General features: G+C 38.1%; 2 protein-coding genes across 2 annotated transcripts; both read left to right on the plus strand.

The window, feature by feature from the left end:
* The first annotated feature begins 454 nt into the window (after nt 1-454).
* LOC138877632 (uncharacterized) lies at nt 455-7,386 on the plus strand. The gene is made up of 6 exons (XM_070157257.1): nt 455-554; nt 1,000-1,838; nt 2,128-2,270; nt 2,383-2,453; nt 5,757-5,922; nt 7,284-7,386. The coding sequence occupies exons 1-6, from the start codon at nt 455-457 to the stop codon at nt 7,384-7,386; spliced, it is 1,422 nt and encodes a 473-aa protein (XP_070013358.1).
* A 5,631-nt stretch (nt 7,387-13,017) lies between these two features.
* Nucleotides 13,018-17,058, plus strand: LOC104233570 (uncharacterized). The gene is made up of 5 exons (XM_009786979.2): nt 13,018-13,136; nt 14,659-14,738; nt 14,850-14,947; nt 15,554-15,870; nt 16,472-17,058. Exons 2-5 carry the CDS (start codon nt 14,730-14,732, stop codon nt 16,849-16,851), a joined length of 804 nt encoding a protein of 267 aa, XP_009785281.1. The 5' UTR covers nt 13,018-13,136; nt 14,659-14,729; the 3' UTR covers nt 16,852-17,058.
* The last annotated feature ends 1,946 nt before the right edge of the window (nt 17,059-19,004 follow it).

Raw genomic sequence — 19,004 nt, forward strand, 5'->3', positions numbered from 1 at the left:
CGGAGAAGGAGGCGGTTGAGTTAGCAGCTTTTCGACTCTGAGATATAGCCATCCTTTGGTATGAGGGATGAGAAAGGTCTAGGGGACGTGATGCACCTCTTACTATTTAGGAGAATTTTTCAGATGCCTTACTTGACCAGTACTTACCACGAGAGATCCGTAATGCCTGACTCGATCAGTTTCTAGCCCTCAAGCAGGGCAATATGAGTGTTCGAGAATATAGTTTCCGTTTTGATTTATTGTCTAGATATGCACCATCCATAGTTGCTACTATGCAAGACAGGATCCACAAATTTATAGCAGGGTTGGCCCCAGAGTTGACTGAGGCATGTGCCACCGCTGCATTACAGGATAGTATGGATATCTCCCGGATTCAAGCATTTGCCCAGAATATAGAGAGGGGTAGGCATCGACAGCAGAGTACGAGAGGACTGAGTCAGGGCAACGTAAGAGAATGAGATTTGCCAGGTCTCAGGAGCAGTCTCAGGGTAGTTACAGGTCCCAGTACTTTGAACGGACACCTATACCTCCGCCACCTCAGCTACAGGTTACAGGTATGACTGCTATACTCAGTCAGAACCAGGTGAGAGCTCCTAGGTGTCAAGTTTGCAGCGACAATGAGGTTTGAGGCAGATAGGTCTGTTTCCACCACGGTGTGCCATCTACGGTCGAGGACACTTGGGCCAATGCTGAGCCAGTTTCGATGCGTGTTATACATGTGGACGTCCAGGGCATATGATGCGAGAATCCCAAATAGAAATTCTGGGGGTATGGCGTAACCAGCGAATTCAGCAACACGATCAGCTATGTCAGTGCATCCTTTAGGGCGCGAGTCTCAGTCTTCGACTGGTAGAGATCGAGGCAGAGGTAGAGGGTCTAGTTTAGGTGGTAACCAGAATTGTATCTATGTGCTAGCAGGTCGACAGGACTAAGAATCCTCACTAGACGTTATAATAGGTATGTTAACCATTTGTTCTCATGATGTTTATGCCTTGATAGACCCAGGATTTACTTTATCATGTATTACCCCATTTGTCGCGAGGAAATTTGGTATAGTACCTGAAATACTAAGTGATCCTTTTGTGGTAACTACACCGGTCGGAGAATCAATTATCTCTAGACGCGTTTACCGAGGTTGTACGATATCAGTTTGTGGTCGTCAAAACTCAGCCGACCTAGTTGAACTAGAGATGTTGGATTTCGATGCTATCTTGGGCATGGACTGGTTGACAGCTTGTTATGCCACAGTTGATTGTCGAGCAAAGACAACTAGATTTTATTTTCCGGGTAATCCAGTCCTTGAATGGGAAGGTAATACAACGACACCCAGAGGCAGGTTTATTTCCTATCTGAAGGCGAGGAAAATGATCACAAAAGGGTACATTTATCATATTGTGCTAGTTAAAGATGCAGATGCTGAGATACCTACACCTCAGTCTATTCCAGTAGTAAAGGAGTACGCGGATGTATTTCCAGATGAACTTCCAAGTATTCCTCCAGAGCAAGAGATTGATTTTGGCATCGATTTGCTTCTAGGAACTCAAACAATATCCATCCCTTCGTATAGAATGGCACCTGCCGAATTAAAGAAGTTAAAGGAGCAGTTAAAAAATTTACTGGAGAAAGGTTTCATCAGACCCAATACCTCACCTTGGGGTGTACCGGTATTGTTTGTATGGAAGAAAGACGGCTCGCTAAGGATGTGTATCGCCTATAGGCAACTGAACAAGGTAACTATTAAGAATAAGTACTCGCTTCCAAGGATAGACGACTTGTTTGATCAGTTGCATGGAGCTAGATGTTTTTCAAAGATAGATTTGAGATCGGGGTACCACCAGGTCAGAGTTCGAGAGAAAGATATTCCCAAGACAACCTTTAGGACCCGATATGGCCACTTTGAGTTCCTTGTTATGTCTCGGGTTAACGAATGCACCTGCCATATTTATGGACTCAATGAATAGACTATTCCTACCATATTTGGATCTGTTCGTGATAGTCTTTATTGATGATATTCTGGTTTATTCACGTTCAGAGGATGAGCATGTGGATCACCTGCGAGCAGTACTCCAAACCCTCCACAATAATAAATTGTATGCTAAGTTTTCTAAGTGTGAGTTCTGGTTAAAGTCCGTAGCATTCTTGAGGCATATTGTATCCGACGGAGGTATAAAGGTAGACACTCAGAAGATTGAGGTTGTGAAGTCCTGGCCTAGACCTACCACTCCGACAGAGATTCGTAGCTTTCTAGGCTTAGCAGGATATTACCAGAGGTTTGTAGAGGGTTTTTCTTCTCTTTCAGCACCATTAACAAAGCTGACGCAGAAAGCGACTAAGTTTCAGTGGACAGTCCTGTGAGCTTAGTTTCCAAGAGCTTAAAAACAGGTTGACTTCAGCGCCAATTCTAGCACTTCCAGAAGGTCCAGATGGTTATGCCATGTATTGTGATGCCTCAGGTGTCGGGTGAGGATGTGTCCTAATGCAACATGGGAAAGTAATTGCATATGCTTCAAGGCAGTTAAGGAAGCATGAACGGAATTATCCGACCCACGACCTCGAGTTAGCTGCAGTTGTCCATGAACTTAAGATATGGCAGCATTATTTATATGGTGTGCATGATCATAAAAGTCTGCAATATATCTTCAAGCAAAAAGAGTTGAATTTGCGACAGAGGTGGTGGCTTGAGTTATTAAAAGACTCGATGTTAACATTATCTACCATCCAGGGAAAGCTAATGTTGTAGTAGATGCCTTAAGTCGCCGATCTATGGGCAGTTTAGCACATGTAGAGGCCGAAAAAAGACAATTAACCAGAGAGATTCATCAATTGGCTTGTTTGGGGGTTCGATTAGTAGACTCTGTCAATGGAGGAGTTGTACTCCAAAATACTGCAAAATCATCTCTCATAGCTGAAGTAAAGGAGAGGTAGTACAAGGATCCAGAGTTAGTCAAGTTGAGAGAGCGGGTTCCACAACAGAAGAAGTCGTTGTTAGAACTCAAAGGAGATGGGGTTCTCAGATACAGGGGTCGTTTGTGTGTTCCAAATGTAGCAGGGCTATAAGACAGGATTATGTTAGAGGCACATTATTCATGGTATTCCATTCACCCTGGGTCGACAAAGATGTATCATGACATTAAGGATGTGTATTGGTGGAATGATATGAAGAAGAACATTGCTGAGTATGTCGCTCAATGCCCTAGTTGCCAGCATGTGAAAATAGAGCACCAGAAGCCCGAAGGGCTAATGCAGACTATAGAGATCCTAACATGGAAATGGGAGGCGATAAACATGGACTTTATCGTAGGTTTACCTTGTTCCCATCGTAAGTTTGATTCCATATGGGTGATAGTCGACAGGCTCACGAAATCAGCTCATTTTTTTCAGGTCAAATCTACATATACAGCAGAAGATTATGCAAAATTATATATTAAAGAGATATGCGACAACACGGAGTACCGATATCTATTATATCTGACCATGGGGCCCAGTTTACAGCACATTTTTGGAGGTCATTTTAGAAAGGTCTAGGAACTCAGGTGAATCTCAGCACAGCTTTTCATCCACAAATAGATGGACAAGCCGAGCGCACGATTTAGACGCTCGAGGATATATTGTGAGCAAATGTGCTGGATTTTAAAAGAAGTTGGGATGAGCATCTACATCTTATCAAGTTTTCATATAATAACAGTTACCACTCTAGTATCCAGATGGCTCCGTACGAGGCTTTGTATGGGCGCAGGTGCAGATCTCCCATAGGGTGGTTTGATGTTGGAGAATATGGGTTACATAGGCCAGACCTAGTTCAGCATGCCATAGAAAACGTGAGGCTTATTTGGGAGCGACTATTGACAGCTCAGAGTCATCAGAAGTCATATTATGACGTGCGGTGATGAGATTTAGAGTTTGGGGTTAACGGCTGGATATTCTTAAAGGTGTCACCTATGAAAGGTGTGATAAGGTTTGGCAACAAAGGCAAGCTTAACCCACGGTATATTGGGCCTTATAGGATCATTCAGAGAGTGGGCCAAGTAGCTTATGAGTTAGAATTGCCCTCGAAATTGGAGTCTGTTCATTCGGTTTTTCACGTATCTATGTTACAAAAATGCATTGGCGATCCTACCCAAGTGGTGCCCGCAGATGATGTACAGATTACAAAGGACTTGTCATACAAGGAAATTCTAGTTGTCATCCTAGACCGACAAATCCACAAGCTACAAAATAAGGATATAGCATCCGTGAAGGTTTTATGGAGAAGTAAGAAGGTGGAAGAGATGACATGGGAAGCAATGGAAGAAATGAAGTCTAAACACCCCCAGCTATTTCAAACTGAAAATATGACTCGAGGGTATTAACTCTCAGGCCAGTAGGTCATCAGGTGAGCTCTCATTTTTAACTCTGTATGTTAAGGCTAAGTTTCTTCTTCATTTTAGCATGATTGCGTCATTACACAAGTTTGATAACGAAGCATAAAGAAAAATTCATATCCCGAAATTTAAATATATTTTGCTAGTCTCGCAAATTATATATATTTTCTTAGTTTTGTAAGTTACAATATTCTCCTTATTGGGACTTCATATTCAATTGAGTATTTTTTCTTCCAGTCAAGAGAGTAGAGATTTTACATATATATAGTATTAAAAGTATTTTGATTACCATCGAGCTATAATCGATGGCAGGCCCCTATTGAGCAACCTCTGATTAGATGGTAAGTTATATACTGAGCCTGCTGTGGCCGAGCGCCTATGAGCGAGCCCAGTTGGTCGAGATACAGAGCCTAGTATGGCCGAGCGCTTATGAGCGAGCTTACTACGGCAGAACAGATATATATGTATATCGAGCTTTATAGGGTCGGACAACTATTTTACTCACTATATTGAGAGAGTTGAGTCAGTATCAGCTGATGAGCATATCTTCAGATTATTTTTGATCCCCAGTTGCTTTCAGTTATTATATTATCAGTTCAGTTTCAGCTTCAGTATATTGCCTTACATACTCGGTATATTATTTCGTACTGACGTCCCTTTCTGGGGGCACTGCATTTCATGCGTGCAGGCAGACAGACAGACGGGTAGACCTCCTCAGTAGGTGTTTCCCGAGTTCAATTTTATCGGTAAGCTCCCCTTCTTTCGAAGCTGCTGAGTCTAGCAGTGTGGTTTATATCTTGTGTATATATGTAGACAGGTTATGGGTAGGTTGGGGCCCTATTCTGATCACAGTACATCTATCATTAGAGGCTTGTAGACATATCATGTCGGTTAGTGCAGTATGTTGGGCATGTAGGCCATGTACGTATATTTTGTTGGCCTGTCAGTTGTAGTAATTATGACGGCCTTGCCGGCCTAGCTTTATGTTGACATTAGTCAGGGTTAGTCTTCATTTAGTTTTATATTTTGCATCGCACATTATCTTGTAATGTGGCCCATAGCCAAAGTATGACATTACATGTTCAGAGTCTCTTAGTCGCAAGTGGTACGCAAGGATAGATGAGGCACTAGGTGCCGGTCTCGCCCCCGGGCTCAGGGCATGACAGATGCTTAGACTATTTTAAATATTCTTGGTGTAATGAGTTAAGGAAATTGCTTAAAAAGGTTGTGTCTATAAGTGTAGTTTGATTGCTCGAGGACACGCAATTTTTAAGTGTAGGGTATTGATGCGTGGCTATAATTCCATAGTTTCGTACATTATGTACCTTGTATTTTATATGATTTAATGATAAATTACACTTTATTTGCGCGTAATGGAGTCTATTTTATGTGTAGGTGCATTGGAGATGAAAGTAGAGCAAAAGGGATACCTAAACATTGAAGTGTGCTCGAGAACAGTGAAAAGGATAAAGATGGCGAAGCCAGGCCTAAAGAAAGCATTAGAGAAGGCGACGCTAGGCCTAAAGCAAGGTCCACCAGGCGTTATGCCTGGCAACACCAGGTCTGGGGTGAGGTCCACCAGGCATTATGCCTCGCGAGGCCAGGTCTGGGCGTGCACATTCCGAGTTTTGAAGACTTATTTCGTCTCCTGGTTTGACTAGGACTTGACCTACACGTTTAGGTCTTTTCCTACACATATAAATAGACCTAAAATGCCACTTTGAAAGACTTTTGTCAACCGGAGGCAAGAAGAGCTTGCGAAAAACCCGTGGGGAGTTAGAATCATCAATTTCTACATCCTTTCATCTTTACTTTGTATTTTAATTATGCAAAATACTTTAGATATTGTTACTATGAGTATGAGTAGCTACATTTCTAATCTAGGGTTTTGATGGAAGATATTGGAGGATGACTTTCTTGTTACGTTAATATAGATTTGCCGTAGTATTTTTCTCTATTTGTTCAATTATATTATTATTGTTGTTGATTGAAGGGCCGACTATGCCTATTTAGTGTGCATTACTCGGGAGAAAGTCCATATTTAGGTAGTTGTTGAACAACATCACTCCTAACGTATATGAGGGATCAATACGAATGGTTTAAAGGTGGGATTAGGGATAAAAAAAACTTGGTGCGATCTGAGTGAGCTGTACTTCAGACCAGCTAGCGTAATTTGGGAGAATATTTCTAGTATATTGTGGTAATTACTCAGGAGAGAGTTACGACAGTCAGAGTGCTCATGATCAGTAGAGAAGACTTAGGCAAATTTATAAAAAATATAGCGTAAAGTAAGGGTGGCAAATAGTTCGGTCCCGGTCCTAAACGGGCCTCACGGCCGGGCTTAAACGGACTCGGGCTTCGTGGGTCGGGCTTAAACTGACCCGTGCTTAATGGGCTTTTGGGTGTAACCAGACCGGGACCGGGACCGTGAACTAATGGTCCCGGGCTATGTGGGTTGGGCCCGGTCCTAAACGGGCCTAAGTGGGCCTGGACTATTTTTTTAATTTTTTTTTTATCTAAGGTAATTTTTTGTAAATTATATATATATATATATATATATATATATATATATATGTGGGCCTAAGTGGACCTATTTATTTGTGGGGCTATGTATTTGTTTAAACTTTTTATCTAAGGCATTTTCTTGTAAATTATATTATATAATTGTAATTCAAATTTAAAACACAAAATATTGTAAAAAGATATTCAAAAGAATGCGTTATAATTTTTATTATTATAACATTAAGAAAACATGACCCAATCTTTCTTAGCTTCCACCCACCCTCCCCCCAATGGAATGAGCACAACCAAGGTGCGAATACTACCATTGAGAAGAAAAAGAAACTAATCAAGATGTGCCAAAATACAAGTTACATATTAATTTTACATGGTATCTCTTACAAATTTTATAAATCCATCAAGGTTCGGAGGAATTTTCGTTGGTGGTGGCGGAAAAGAAGCTTGTTCATCACCGCTTCCGGACAAATCTGCATCCTCCGCAAGTTCAGCTAGCATTTCTTCGTAAGCTTCGTTTATCTCTGGTTGTGATCCAGTAAGTCCAAAATTTCTTCGTTCCGAACGGATTCAATCTCTGAAAAGTACTGATTTTTCCAAGCTCTCCCTCATAGACGCTCTATAATCACCGAGTTATAGTCCTGCTTGACTGAAAGCGCTCTCTGATGCCACTGTTGAAGCTTGAATGATTAAAATATCTTGGGCCATCCTTGAAAGGACCAGAAAGTATTTTTCTTTGTCCTTCCACCATTCCAAAAGATTAAATGAGTCGTCGGGATTCAATTCCTCAAGTCCATGTGACAAATAAACTTCAAGCTTATTTAGTTGTGAACAATCACTAGTGGTACAACCTTGAGAACCCCTGAACTCGGTCCAAGTAGTAATTGATCTTACTCCTGTAGTTCTTTAGATGATTGAGAACTAGAAGAAGAAGGAGTTGGAATATCTGGTCTAGCATTATCTAATGCAATTTGATAAGCACTTTAAATAGTTAGAGCATTTATTTTAATTGAGGCTTGTGCGTCCGAAAGTGGAGACAACTCCTCAGGTGCAAGTGCTAAACCATTATAAATAGATCGATACCAATATTGAGGACCACCTAATTCCATAGTAGGATTTAACAAGGCAGCAATACCATAAATAGGGGGAATAGGGAAAATTTTTAAATTTCTTTCTCATGGAATCAATAGCTACTTCATAAATTTCCCCACCCTCTGAAAAATAAGCAAACAAATTTGTAAGATCTGCAAGATAAACTAAACAGCTCGAAATAGTAGGATAATATTACCCAGAAAATTCATTTGTAGCAACATGAAATCTTTCTAAAAAAATCTACAAGCACGTTAACATTAGCTCAATCCGCATTTATAAAGTACTCATTACCATCACTTACATGAGTATTAAACCTTGAGTTTATGGGGTTTTATAATCATATGCAACAACTAAACTTTCATACATGTAATTCCATCTAGTTGGACAAGGTTTAGGAACCTTTCTTTCTCTTAGGCCAAATTCATCGCATCTTTTAAAATATTCTCTAAGTCTACTTCTACGGTTTGAATAAAAAAGCCAAGTAAGAGCCATTTTAACCTTTTCAATTTCAATATTTAAAATTCTCATACCATCACCCACAATTAAATGGAAAATATGACAAATACATCTAACATGAAAAATATTACTAAATGCAGGATTTAGTGTAGTGGTAAGCAAGGCTACAACATTAGTGTTACTAGTAGCATTATCCATTGAAATTGATATTATTTTATCACTAATGCAAAAATATCTACAAATATCCGTAACCGTGCTAAAAATAAACTGTCCTATGTGACGTGAATTAATTATTCTATAAGCAATAATGTGATTTTGCATTATCCACTCCTTATCAATCCAATAACTTGTAACAGTAAGATAATCGCAGTCATTACCACTTCTACCAATATCAGTAGTAATAGTAACACGACAATTAATATGAGTAAATAAATAACACAAATATTATTCATATTCATGTTTATATTTATAAATATTGCTCTTTACGATCATGCGAAGCCATCCTTTATAAGTAGGATTAAAAATTCTTCTAATATAATGCACAAAGTGAGGGTTAGAAGAAAAACTATAAGGTAAGCACATAACAGTAACCATTTTTGCTAATTCTTCCCTATCTTTTCTTGGGTCATAATATAAAATACCACCCGTAATAGTATTAATTCCCTGTTAAAATTGATTTGACCCGGTACTAGGGTCAGGCTGACTAGTTGGACTTGCCCCCCCTCCCCCCGGCCGCAGCTTTCATTTGAAAATATTTAGCTTTATCTTGATGGTGTATCATTATGTGTCTCCTCAAACTTCCCCTTCCCTCCGATCAACATAGTTAAAAGCTAACTCTTTGCCACAAGTTTTATACCTAGCTTTATTTTTTCTCTTATTTGAATAAAAATGGCCAAACAAGAGATGTTTCGGCCCGTTTAGAAGGTTGTCTAGAAAAAGTAGGGGTAGTAATAGGAGGGTCAACCGGGGCATCATTTGGATTAGTTGGGTTAACTTGAGCAACATGACTAGTGGGTGTACCATCATCCGGTTGCGTTTCATCTAATTCTATTTCCTGCTCGTTTTCTTCATCAATAGTTGGATTACCATAAAGAGAATTCATATAATCATGATCTAAGTTTTCACCACCTCCAACATTATGCACATATTGACTCTCCATAAATTATAATAAAGTATTATCACTATCAAAAATAGAAACATGTGGAGGGCGGGTATGGGGTTTGGGTAGGGGAGGTCGGGGAATTAGAGGAGGAATAGATTGACCACTAGATTCACCACTCTTGGATTTTTTCTTATTTTTACTAAATATTTATTTTAAGGAATATGCCGTCTTAATTATAATTATATAAAGTAATTAAATAAAATGAACAAAAATATAATATTAAAACTAAAGAGTTAGAACGAGTTTACCGAATTGACGAACAACTTGTTGAAATTAATTATCGTTGAATACTTCAATTCACCAACTTTACAATTTTTCACACAAGTTGCAACAACAAAGTAACCAATTTTAGAAACAAAATTAGAGAGAGATTGATGATTTGGTGAAGAAAAATGAAAGAATGAGGGGGTATTTATAGTTGAAAATAGGAAAAAAGTGTAATTATAAAAAGTTTGGGTTAAAACAAAGTTGGGGGGGAAGGGGATGTGGTTAAATGGCCATTTTATAAATAGGCAACGACTATTTTGGCAGCCATAATGGCTACATTTTAAAGGTGCAACGGTCGGATTTTGATTTGAGATTTTTTTTTTAAATTAGCCGTTGGGCCCGTTTGGGACCAGTTGAACCAACCCAATTAGGAGCCGGTCCCGGGCTCAAACGATCCCAGTCCTAACAGGCCCCTACTGTGAACTGGTCTCTAAACGGGTAGGACCGTTTAGGCCCACTACCCATATGGGCTCACGGACCTGGGCCGGTCCCAGGCCTAACCGACCCACTTGCCACCCTTAGCGGAAAGGATTCCGACAATAGGAGAAATCATAACCTTGGATCATTTCAATTCTTGTCTACAACCCGTTCGTAGTTAGTTATTATTTATTGCGTTTTCATTATGTAATATTTAGTTAGTAAACACCCAATTCTTTACTTAAATATTTCTGAAGATTGATTGCATGAATTTGTGCGAGTCTAGCAGCTGCGTTTAATAGGTTAATTCCTTGTGGGATTCGACTACGGACTTATTAACCGGAATATATTTGCAACGACCGCTTCATCATTTTTATAGGGCATAGTTAGATGTGATCACGCCGCAACGAATTGTGTATGTTGAACCCATTATGTTACTGTGTTAGTTTTCAGCTTTTTTATATGATATTTTGAGGTCTAATATTCTGGATTCGCTGGTTGCGAGGATTAAGCTCATTTCCATAGATTAACTGCTTTATTGTCATTTCTTGTTTCCTTCCCTATTATTATTATTATTATTATTATTATTATTATTGTTGTTGTTGTTGTTGTTGTTGTTGTTGTTGTTATTATTATTATTGTTATTATTATTATTATAATAACAATAATATTATTATTATTATTATTATTATTATTATTATTATTATTATTATTATTATTATTATTACTGCATGCATGTTATTGTAAATGACCCGCCTTAGCCTCGTCACTACTTCGTCGAGGTTAGGCTCAACACTTACAGAGTATACGGGGTCGGTTGTACTCCTATTACACTCTCCACTTCTTGTGCAGATTTTGGAGTTTGTCCTAGCGTCGGTCAGTAGATTGCTCGGATCCGGTGCTAATGAAGACCTGGGGTACAGCTGCATAGCGTTCGCAGCCCTGAAGTCCCATTCTATATTACCTTAGCTGTTATTTCGATTCAGACAATTATGCTTTCATTCAGACTATTACTTGTAGTCCTCTAGACGCTCGTGTATTCGTGACACCAGTTCTGCGATTTGTATTTGGATATCGTCGTTTGTTAGACTTATCTAATTTATTTTAGTTTATTTAGGTTATGGTTTTCATTTGATTGATTTATTTAAAAATGGCTAATAACTACATCTAACATCGGCTTGCCTAGCAAGTGAAATGTTAGGCGCTATTACGATCCCGAGGATGGCAATTCCGGATTGTAACACTAAGGTTCATCACCGCGTCCCTATTTACAACTCCTCCGCCACCATTCTCTTTCATCCTTCTCTTTCCTCCACCACTCTTCCCCTTCCTTCCCCACTATCTTGAAGCAAAATAAAATGCAAACCTTTCAAATTTTGTAGGAATTTTGCTGGGCTTGATTATGACATAATCTATGTGTCGAAGCTTTTCAGAAAATAAAATGCATAGAAAGAGAAGATTGTTGGCACATCCATTTATATTGCTCTGCTCGGCGAACTTCAATGATGAATTTGGGTGATATCAGTTTGAAATTCTTGTTACCCGGTTCTTAAAAAATTCGAAAGAAAAACTAGAGATTGCATATTGTTGCTGATAATATTAGTTAAAGATTAAAGCTGAAACTTAAAAGCTCTATAAACACACCCACTTGAGTTCGAGGCCTTAAATTTCGAAGTGAAGAATTTGAAGGTTATCTTATTCCGTTTTCATTCCTAATTAATTTTATTTTTGAATTTCATAGATGTTAGTTGGTTGATTTTGACATATAGATGGTTGATGTGGTTATTGGAGTTTCCATGGGCAACTCTGTTCTTGAATTTCAATTTAGATCTGGTTTTGATTTCTCGAAGTGTTTAGGTGGCGACATTCTGGGGTAAAAGTGAGAAATGAGTTTTGCAATTAGTGATGGAATTTTGTAGAAGGCCATAAAAATTTCTGATAATGTGACCGACGGCTTAAGTAAAAAAAAAAAGGTAAACGAGAAAGAAAACAAAAAATAGAAAAAAGAAAAGATTCTTCTTCTATTTTTTTCCTTTGCCGACTTGTCTTTTTGTTAGTGGTGTTAATTGTCATGTCAGTGGCAAGTAGAATTTACGCACTTAAGCTTATTTAGAGTTGTCAAAATTATGTTTAAGTGAAACAATTGAAATGTAATTGGAGTGTTTAAATGAAACATGACTAATAGTCTGTTTGGCCAAACTTCTCCAAGTCAAAAACATTTTTTTCTTTAAAGAAAGTATTTTTTTCAAAGTTAAAGTGTCTGGCCAAGCTTTTAGAGGAAAAAAATGCTTTTGAGTAGAGTAGAAGCAGTTTTCTGTCTCAAAAACATTTCTGAGAAAAATACAATTAGAAACAGTTTTTAAAAACTTGGCCATACATTAATTGCTGTTTATAAGTGCTTTTCAAATAAGTTTGCCAAACACAAACTACTTCTCGCCAAAAATACTTTTGAAAAAAATATTTTAAAAAAAGAACTTCTCAAAATTAGCTAATTTTTAAAATTCGGCCAAATAAGCTATAAGTTAGGTGTTTAAATGGATTTTGGGGTCAAATTTAAGGGACCGCAAATGTATTTCGCATCGAATTTAAACTAGAGCCCACTAACGAGCATGGGACCGCTTACCGTTGATCTTTTGCTGGCCAAGCGCGTCAGCCGACTTGCGGGACACGTGTCATAATAATAGTGGATAGTAGTTTCTAGAAGGCATGGACTCAGAGCCTTTGACTCTAATATAAGATATGTCCCAGTGTCTCTGGAATGTGGTCTACTACAAAAAAAAACAAGTCTATTTTTGGACGCTAAAGCGAGCATAACTTTCCTCTCTTTCCCTCTCTCTGCACGCTTCCTTGGATTTCCCTCTTCTCAGGTAATTAATCTAAATCTTATATTTTTAGGGTTTTGTTTGGTTTGATCTCCGGTTCCTTGATATTGATATTGATATTTGTATGGGTGTATCTTTATTGTGTAAAAGATTTTTCCATCTCTTCCCCCAAAATAGAGCTTAATTGTGGAAATTGGTACCAGATTAGGGTTCTCTTTTTTCTAATTGTGATTTCAAATTATAATCGCCTAATTATTATTTTATCTACTTTTTTCCCGTCGAATATTCTTCTGGCATGTTATAAGCAAGTATTTCCTCAAAAAGCTTTGTGCGGATAAATTGTATCGGTTAGTTCGTGGTGCTTTTTAACTGGATGCTACTACCCTGACCCCCCAAAAAAAAACGGAGACAACTTCTAACTCTTTTTGTGTGTTAATTAAGACATGTATTCTTCATTTATTTTTTCTTTTGGACATAAATGTTTGTTTTAACTAATTGGAAGTAGCTGATAAACATCAAGTGCTATAAATTCACTTCTAAGTGCGAACTGATTTTACAAAAAGACAGTTATGTATTGAAATTGATAATAGGCTTTTGGTAAACTGACTAAAATGCTACTAAAGTTATTTATGAAAGATATTAATTTAAACAGAGACAAACAAAAATGTGGAATGAAGAAGAGCCAGGGGTGTTTGGGAAGGCTATTTTGGGGTTTACAAAAGATACATGCAACAACAATAAAAGTAGGGTCGGCTATATGAATTCTCATTGATCACGATTCTCCTTTTAAATTCGTCTCAGGTCTAGATTACCTAGACAAAAGATACTAGGGATAAAATAGTCAGAAAGAGTTGTCAAACCAAATGGGCTTAAAAGCTAATAAGTTACTATCAGTTTGGAGAAAGCCAATTTATGACTTTTGGTTGATCTTGGCTTATAAGCACTTTTGATGTTACCAAATGCATAGCCAAGCAAGTTTGATGCGGTTATAAGCTAGTTTGATCAGTTTATAAGCTTACCAAAATGCTGTCAAAGTAAGTAGAATTGTGGTGACCGCAACAACCTTTTATAACTAAGAATAGTCAGAATGATTGAAACAGTGAACTATTTGAATGTTCAAATAGTAATGGTGTTACCTAAAATAAGAGAAGACTAATTCAATCTCTATCAGGGACCAGCTTCACTTTTCTGCTTTTTCGTGTTTCCAAGGTTGCAAATTTTGTAGGGTTGAATTTTGTGCTTCAAAGGTGTTTGATGATTATGATTGGGGAAGGATATGCATCTCACTGGTTAATATTACCCTGCATTTCACTATGATTTATTTGGGGTGATGTTAAGCTGCATACTGTATTCTATTATTGATCGATGAGGATGGTGGATTTGTTAGACTATTATATGTGCTTTTTATTGTTGTCATGAGTCTGTTGTCACGTGTATGGTTATTCGTCTAAGCTTTTGGTTTCCAAGATAAGCCGCTTCTGAATATCTGCTTTAACCGGTTCATCGCTATTTCCCTTTCTAGACCTTTGTTTTCTCTAATGTTCTCCTCGGGTTGTGAATATTCCAGGTCATCTTTTCAGCTCACTGAGTTTTACATTGCAGTCTACCTAAGAAAGCCTTTTTATTGGACTGTTTGAGATGGCTGAGGTATTATTAACCTTATTTCATATGCCAGTTATAACCAATCTAATATTAGTTCCTTCATTAGACTTTGTGCATAGAGACATTTACTTACAAACATAACTTTGATTGTTGCAGGAGGGTCACAAGGTTTCCTTGAACGTCTATGACTTGAGCCAAGGTTTAGCTCGTCAGTTGTCTACTACATTTTTGGGGAAAGCTATTGAAGGAATATGGTAAGTTGCATACAACCTGAAGGGCATTCTTTTCTTTTGAGTGATGATTGGATGGGGTTAATTGGGATATATTGAAACCAAATTTTCTTTTGAGTGATGATGCAGGGGATGGGGGTAATTGGGATATGTTGAAACCAAATTCTGCTCTCTGATTAATAAGATTAAGTATAATCCTATTATATAGAGGAGACCGACACCTATGTCAATTGGGTCACCGCTTGCCACTTAACTTATGCCTTGTTGACTCTTTAAGAGCATAACTTGAGAACATGTAAGCTAGGTGACATTTCCATGTTTTCTTATGGTTTTCTAAATCCACTAGTCTTTAAGGGTGGTTAACGTTTCTGTATGAGGTAAAGCTTTCCTGCTTTGGTGCATCAAAGCCAGCAGAACTGTCTTCCATAGCCTGATCTTATACTAAGTTGCATCTAAACATATTGGTGCAGGGATAATAAACTTTCTTGTGTTTTTCTGTCCTATTTCATGGAGGTCTTACCTCTCCTGTAGTTCTCATCTAATGAGTAGTTCGTTCGTGTCTGTCATAGCAGTAGTGTGAATTGTCTTTCTATCTCCTTTAATTCAGATCTTTGTGTATCTATCCTGTAGGCACACAGGAGTGGTGGTTTATGGTCATGAATATTATTTTGGAGGTGGTATACAACATGCTCCAGCTGGGACGACTCCATATGGGACTCCTATTCGAGTTGTAGACCTTGGTGTCACACACGTACCCAAGGATGTCTTTGAAATGTATTTACAAGAGATAAGCCCTCGGTATACTGCAGAGACATATAGTTTGCTAACCCATAACTGCAACAATTTCAGCAATGAGGTTGCTCAATTTTTGGTCGGTGCAACCATTCCAGATGATATTTTGAATCTTCCTAATGAGGTTATGAACAGCCCAATGGGTGCCCTTATAAGTAAGTTGTTCTTTGCACTTTCTGTATTGAACATCTGTACGACATTTCTGATTGACATAAATACCTGATCTTAGTGAAACATGAAGGTTCTGTGTTGGTTACCTTTTTGTCTTTTTCATATCGTAAAATTTTGCTGTTCTGTGTTGATTTCCTTTTGTCTTTGTCACATCCAGAATTTTCAGGAAAGATGCCTTTTCTTGTGTGTAAATGCGCTGTACTTTCGTCATTAGTTCTGTGAAGTCTTGCGCGTGTTACATGATGCTTTCTCGGACAAAGTTTAGTTCATGTGTTTTGGCGGCCTCCATAACTTAAAGAGTTCTTAGATATTCAAAATAGTGCAAACCATCTCCCTCTTTGGTAGTAATAGTGATATACTTGAAATGACATTTGAGCTATGTACAGTATTTCAGCCTCACCATTTTCATTGTAACTTTCCGCATCAATTACTTTTTGCTTGGTTTATATGCAAAAGGTTACTCATTACTTATCAAAGAAACTATATACATTGCTGCTCTGTGCATTGAAAGTAATTTCTGGAGGAAAATTTTGTTTAAAATGTTCAGTTTTTATTTTTACTCCATGCATTATTATCTTGATGCAGTGCCCATGATACAACAACTGGAATCAACATTGAGGGCTAACGCAGTTCCTCAAGCACCCCAGTTCAGACCACCTACTGTTGCTTCTGCTTCCCAGCCGATGGTTTCTGGTGGAAAGAGCCAAGTCGGAGAGGATAAATCTGGATCAGTAGTGAAGCCTGCCAAACGTGAAGAAAAACCTGTGGGAGAGCAACAGAAGACACCTGCTAATACTGCTGTGAGGGATCCTCTGGGGGACTCACGAAGCAAGGTACAAGAGGAAATCACCCGTGAATTTGCTGCAATCATGGCAACTGGAACATTGCGTGCAAGTGAGGCTGCTGCTTTAGCAACTAAGAGAGTTATGCAAAGATATGGACACACAACTGCTGCTTTGAACTAATGACAAAAATGTTTGCCAATTCTTAATTTTTTCACATCTGTGTTGGATAAGTAATATCCAATTGAATGATGTGAGCCTAAACATTTAGGCTGTTAAGTAGTAGGAGGTATATCGAACTATTGATTCCTATCTAAGATTGTTCCTTGAAAGAGATCCGTATCTTGTACGCTTTTTGGACTTTATTAATTGAATAAGTACTTTTTGCAAGACGATGCGCTTCTGATTGTGCATAATTAGTTGACTCAGAAAATGTAGGAGAACCTGAAAAATAGTTGAAACTAAAAATGTGAGCACTGCAGATAAAAAGTTGAGTGAGATATTCGTTCACGTTGTTAGTGTCTTTGATTCGGTTTGGTCCGATTTTCCTGTCTGTCTTTTGTTGGAGTGTTCAATAGATCTTACCTTGCCTTTCAGTTTTTAATGATATTGTTGTGAAGTTTGGTGAGAATTTATTAGAACCTGAGCTTTAATGTTGCCAGAAGATCGAAAACAAAAAGGGTTGATTAAATAGTTTATGGGTCAGGACTATTTTAAGGAAACAAGCTGGTTAACCAGATAATATACAGCAAAGGATAGGCGAAATACATAAAGCAGTAAAAATACTTATAAAGTATAGCAAGTAAACACCTTGCGCTAACATGGCAAATCAGTTGTGTCTCACTACAAATTGAGCGCGTGAGGACTTGAATTGTGTTTTTTTCTTTTTCTTTTCAGTTTAAAAAGTAACCTTTATTTTTGTGGAGGCACTTACCTTCATCTTTACTAACCCTTCAAAAATATTTTCACCATAGATGAAAAACAAGAAAAACCAAAGCAAACCAATGCCAGACCCCGTCACTCTTCGACAAAAAATTGGCAAACATTACTGGACCATACATGAAAAGCAAGAATAAAACAAAGACATGGCAGCCGCCCCCTTCTCTTTCTGCCCTTTTCACTAGTCAGTCGATGCCGATGCGGTTGCCGAAAATTCCACGGGCTGGCCAGTTGGCGACCCCGCTCCCTGTTCTTTTTTCTGCAACTTTTTCAAACTATTATCGCTAGCCCAAGACCGGCAAGATGCCAGAAGCAGAGAACAAACAAACCCGCCAGAAAACCTTCGCGGTTGACTAGGCCGAAAAATGGTGACGACCGCCAGCCTTCACTCCCGCTCTAGATCTGTCACCTACTACCTTTTTTCCGATTGGAATTGTCAAAAATGAATACGGAGGGAGGCGTAGGTATTTGGAATTTGGAGGAAGGAAAAAGATGATGAATGCACTTAACTTTGGATTCTTATGAAATCCACTGTTCTTATTTTTGGTTATTAGAACCTTCAAAGTTCAATCTAAATTTTTCTTTGCCCAATTTTTTGCAGATGAAATGGTGGTCATGGGTTCAACGAGTAAGGGGAAGGGTTCGGGAAAGCTTGGAAGAAGAGTTAGGGGAAAGGGGGAACGCTGGTTTAGGAGAAAAAGTTTCTTTTCTTTTTTAAATGTATTTTTTTTGTTAATTACATGTGTCAAATTCTTATGGCAAAATTACACGTGTCATTTTTTGATTGGTTCTTTTGCAATGTCATTGGCAAGTGCAACTCACGCATATGGCCTGATGTACTCGGGTGTTTACTTGACCTACTTAATAGCCACTTGAAGTGTTAAAAATAAAAAAGGGCTCAGTTAAAGTATTTGTCTTATCGTTAAGGACAACTTAAAGGGACCGTTTATGTATTTCGCCTAAAGGATATGAAATGAGAAAAGAAATTTAGAAGGGTGTGTAGTTTGTCAAAGAGAAATTCACTTCTTACATATAAAACTTAATACTTGTTCCCTAGACAGGTTAAGAAGTTTGTCCGCGAAAGTAATACTTGTGTGCTATAATTATTATGAGTTCTACTTGTTTTTTATTGCATTCAAATCGTTACAAAGCAATACTTATTTCGGAGGTTGTCCTTTGCAGTTGCTATTTTCTTGATAGATCTGTTCTCTCATTTACAAGCTATGATGAAAAACGAAGAACAGAAAAATAAAAAGTAATACCACATATAACCCTCCCCAGACCCACGTGTGGGATTGTACTGGGTTTGTTATTGTTGTACTTGCATATAATATTTCCCGGATTAAGATTTTTAAAAATCATTAGTATAATATATGAATGTAACAGTTAAGTGTATT

The sequence above is a fragment of the Nicotiana sylvestris genome, chromosome 9 (assembly GCF_000393655.2).
Source record: "Nicotiana sylvestris chromosome 9, ASM39365v2, whole genome shotgun sequence".
Lineage (NCBI taxonomy): Eukaryota > Viridiplantae > Streptophyta > Magnoliopsida > Solanales > Solanaceae > Nicotiana > Nicotiana sylvestris.

Coding starts and splice junctions, on each gene's coding strand:
- LOC138877632 (XM_070157257.1), top strand. CDS start 455: ATGAGATTTGCCAGGTCTCAGGAGCAGTCTCAGGGTAGTTACAGGTCC. Junction 2,271..2,382: donor TTAGCAGGATATTACCAGAG/GTTTGTAGAGGG, acceptor GCTTAAAAACAG/GTTGACTTCAGCGCCAATTC. Junction 5,923..7,283: donor GTTATGCCTGGCAACACCAG/GTCTGGGGTGAG, acceptor AAATCCATCAAG/GTTCGGAGGAATTTTCGTTG.
- LOC104233570 (XM_009786979.2), top strand. Junction 14,948..15,553: donor AAAGCTATTGAAGGAATATG/GTAAGTTGCATA, acceptor TCTATCCTGTAG/GCACACAGGAGTGGTGGTTT. Junction 15,871..16,471: donor CCCAATGGGTGCCCTTATAA/GTAAGTTGTTCT, acceptor ATCTTGATGCAG/TGCCCATGATACAACAACTG.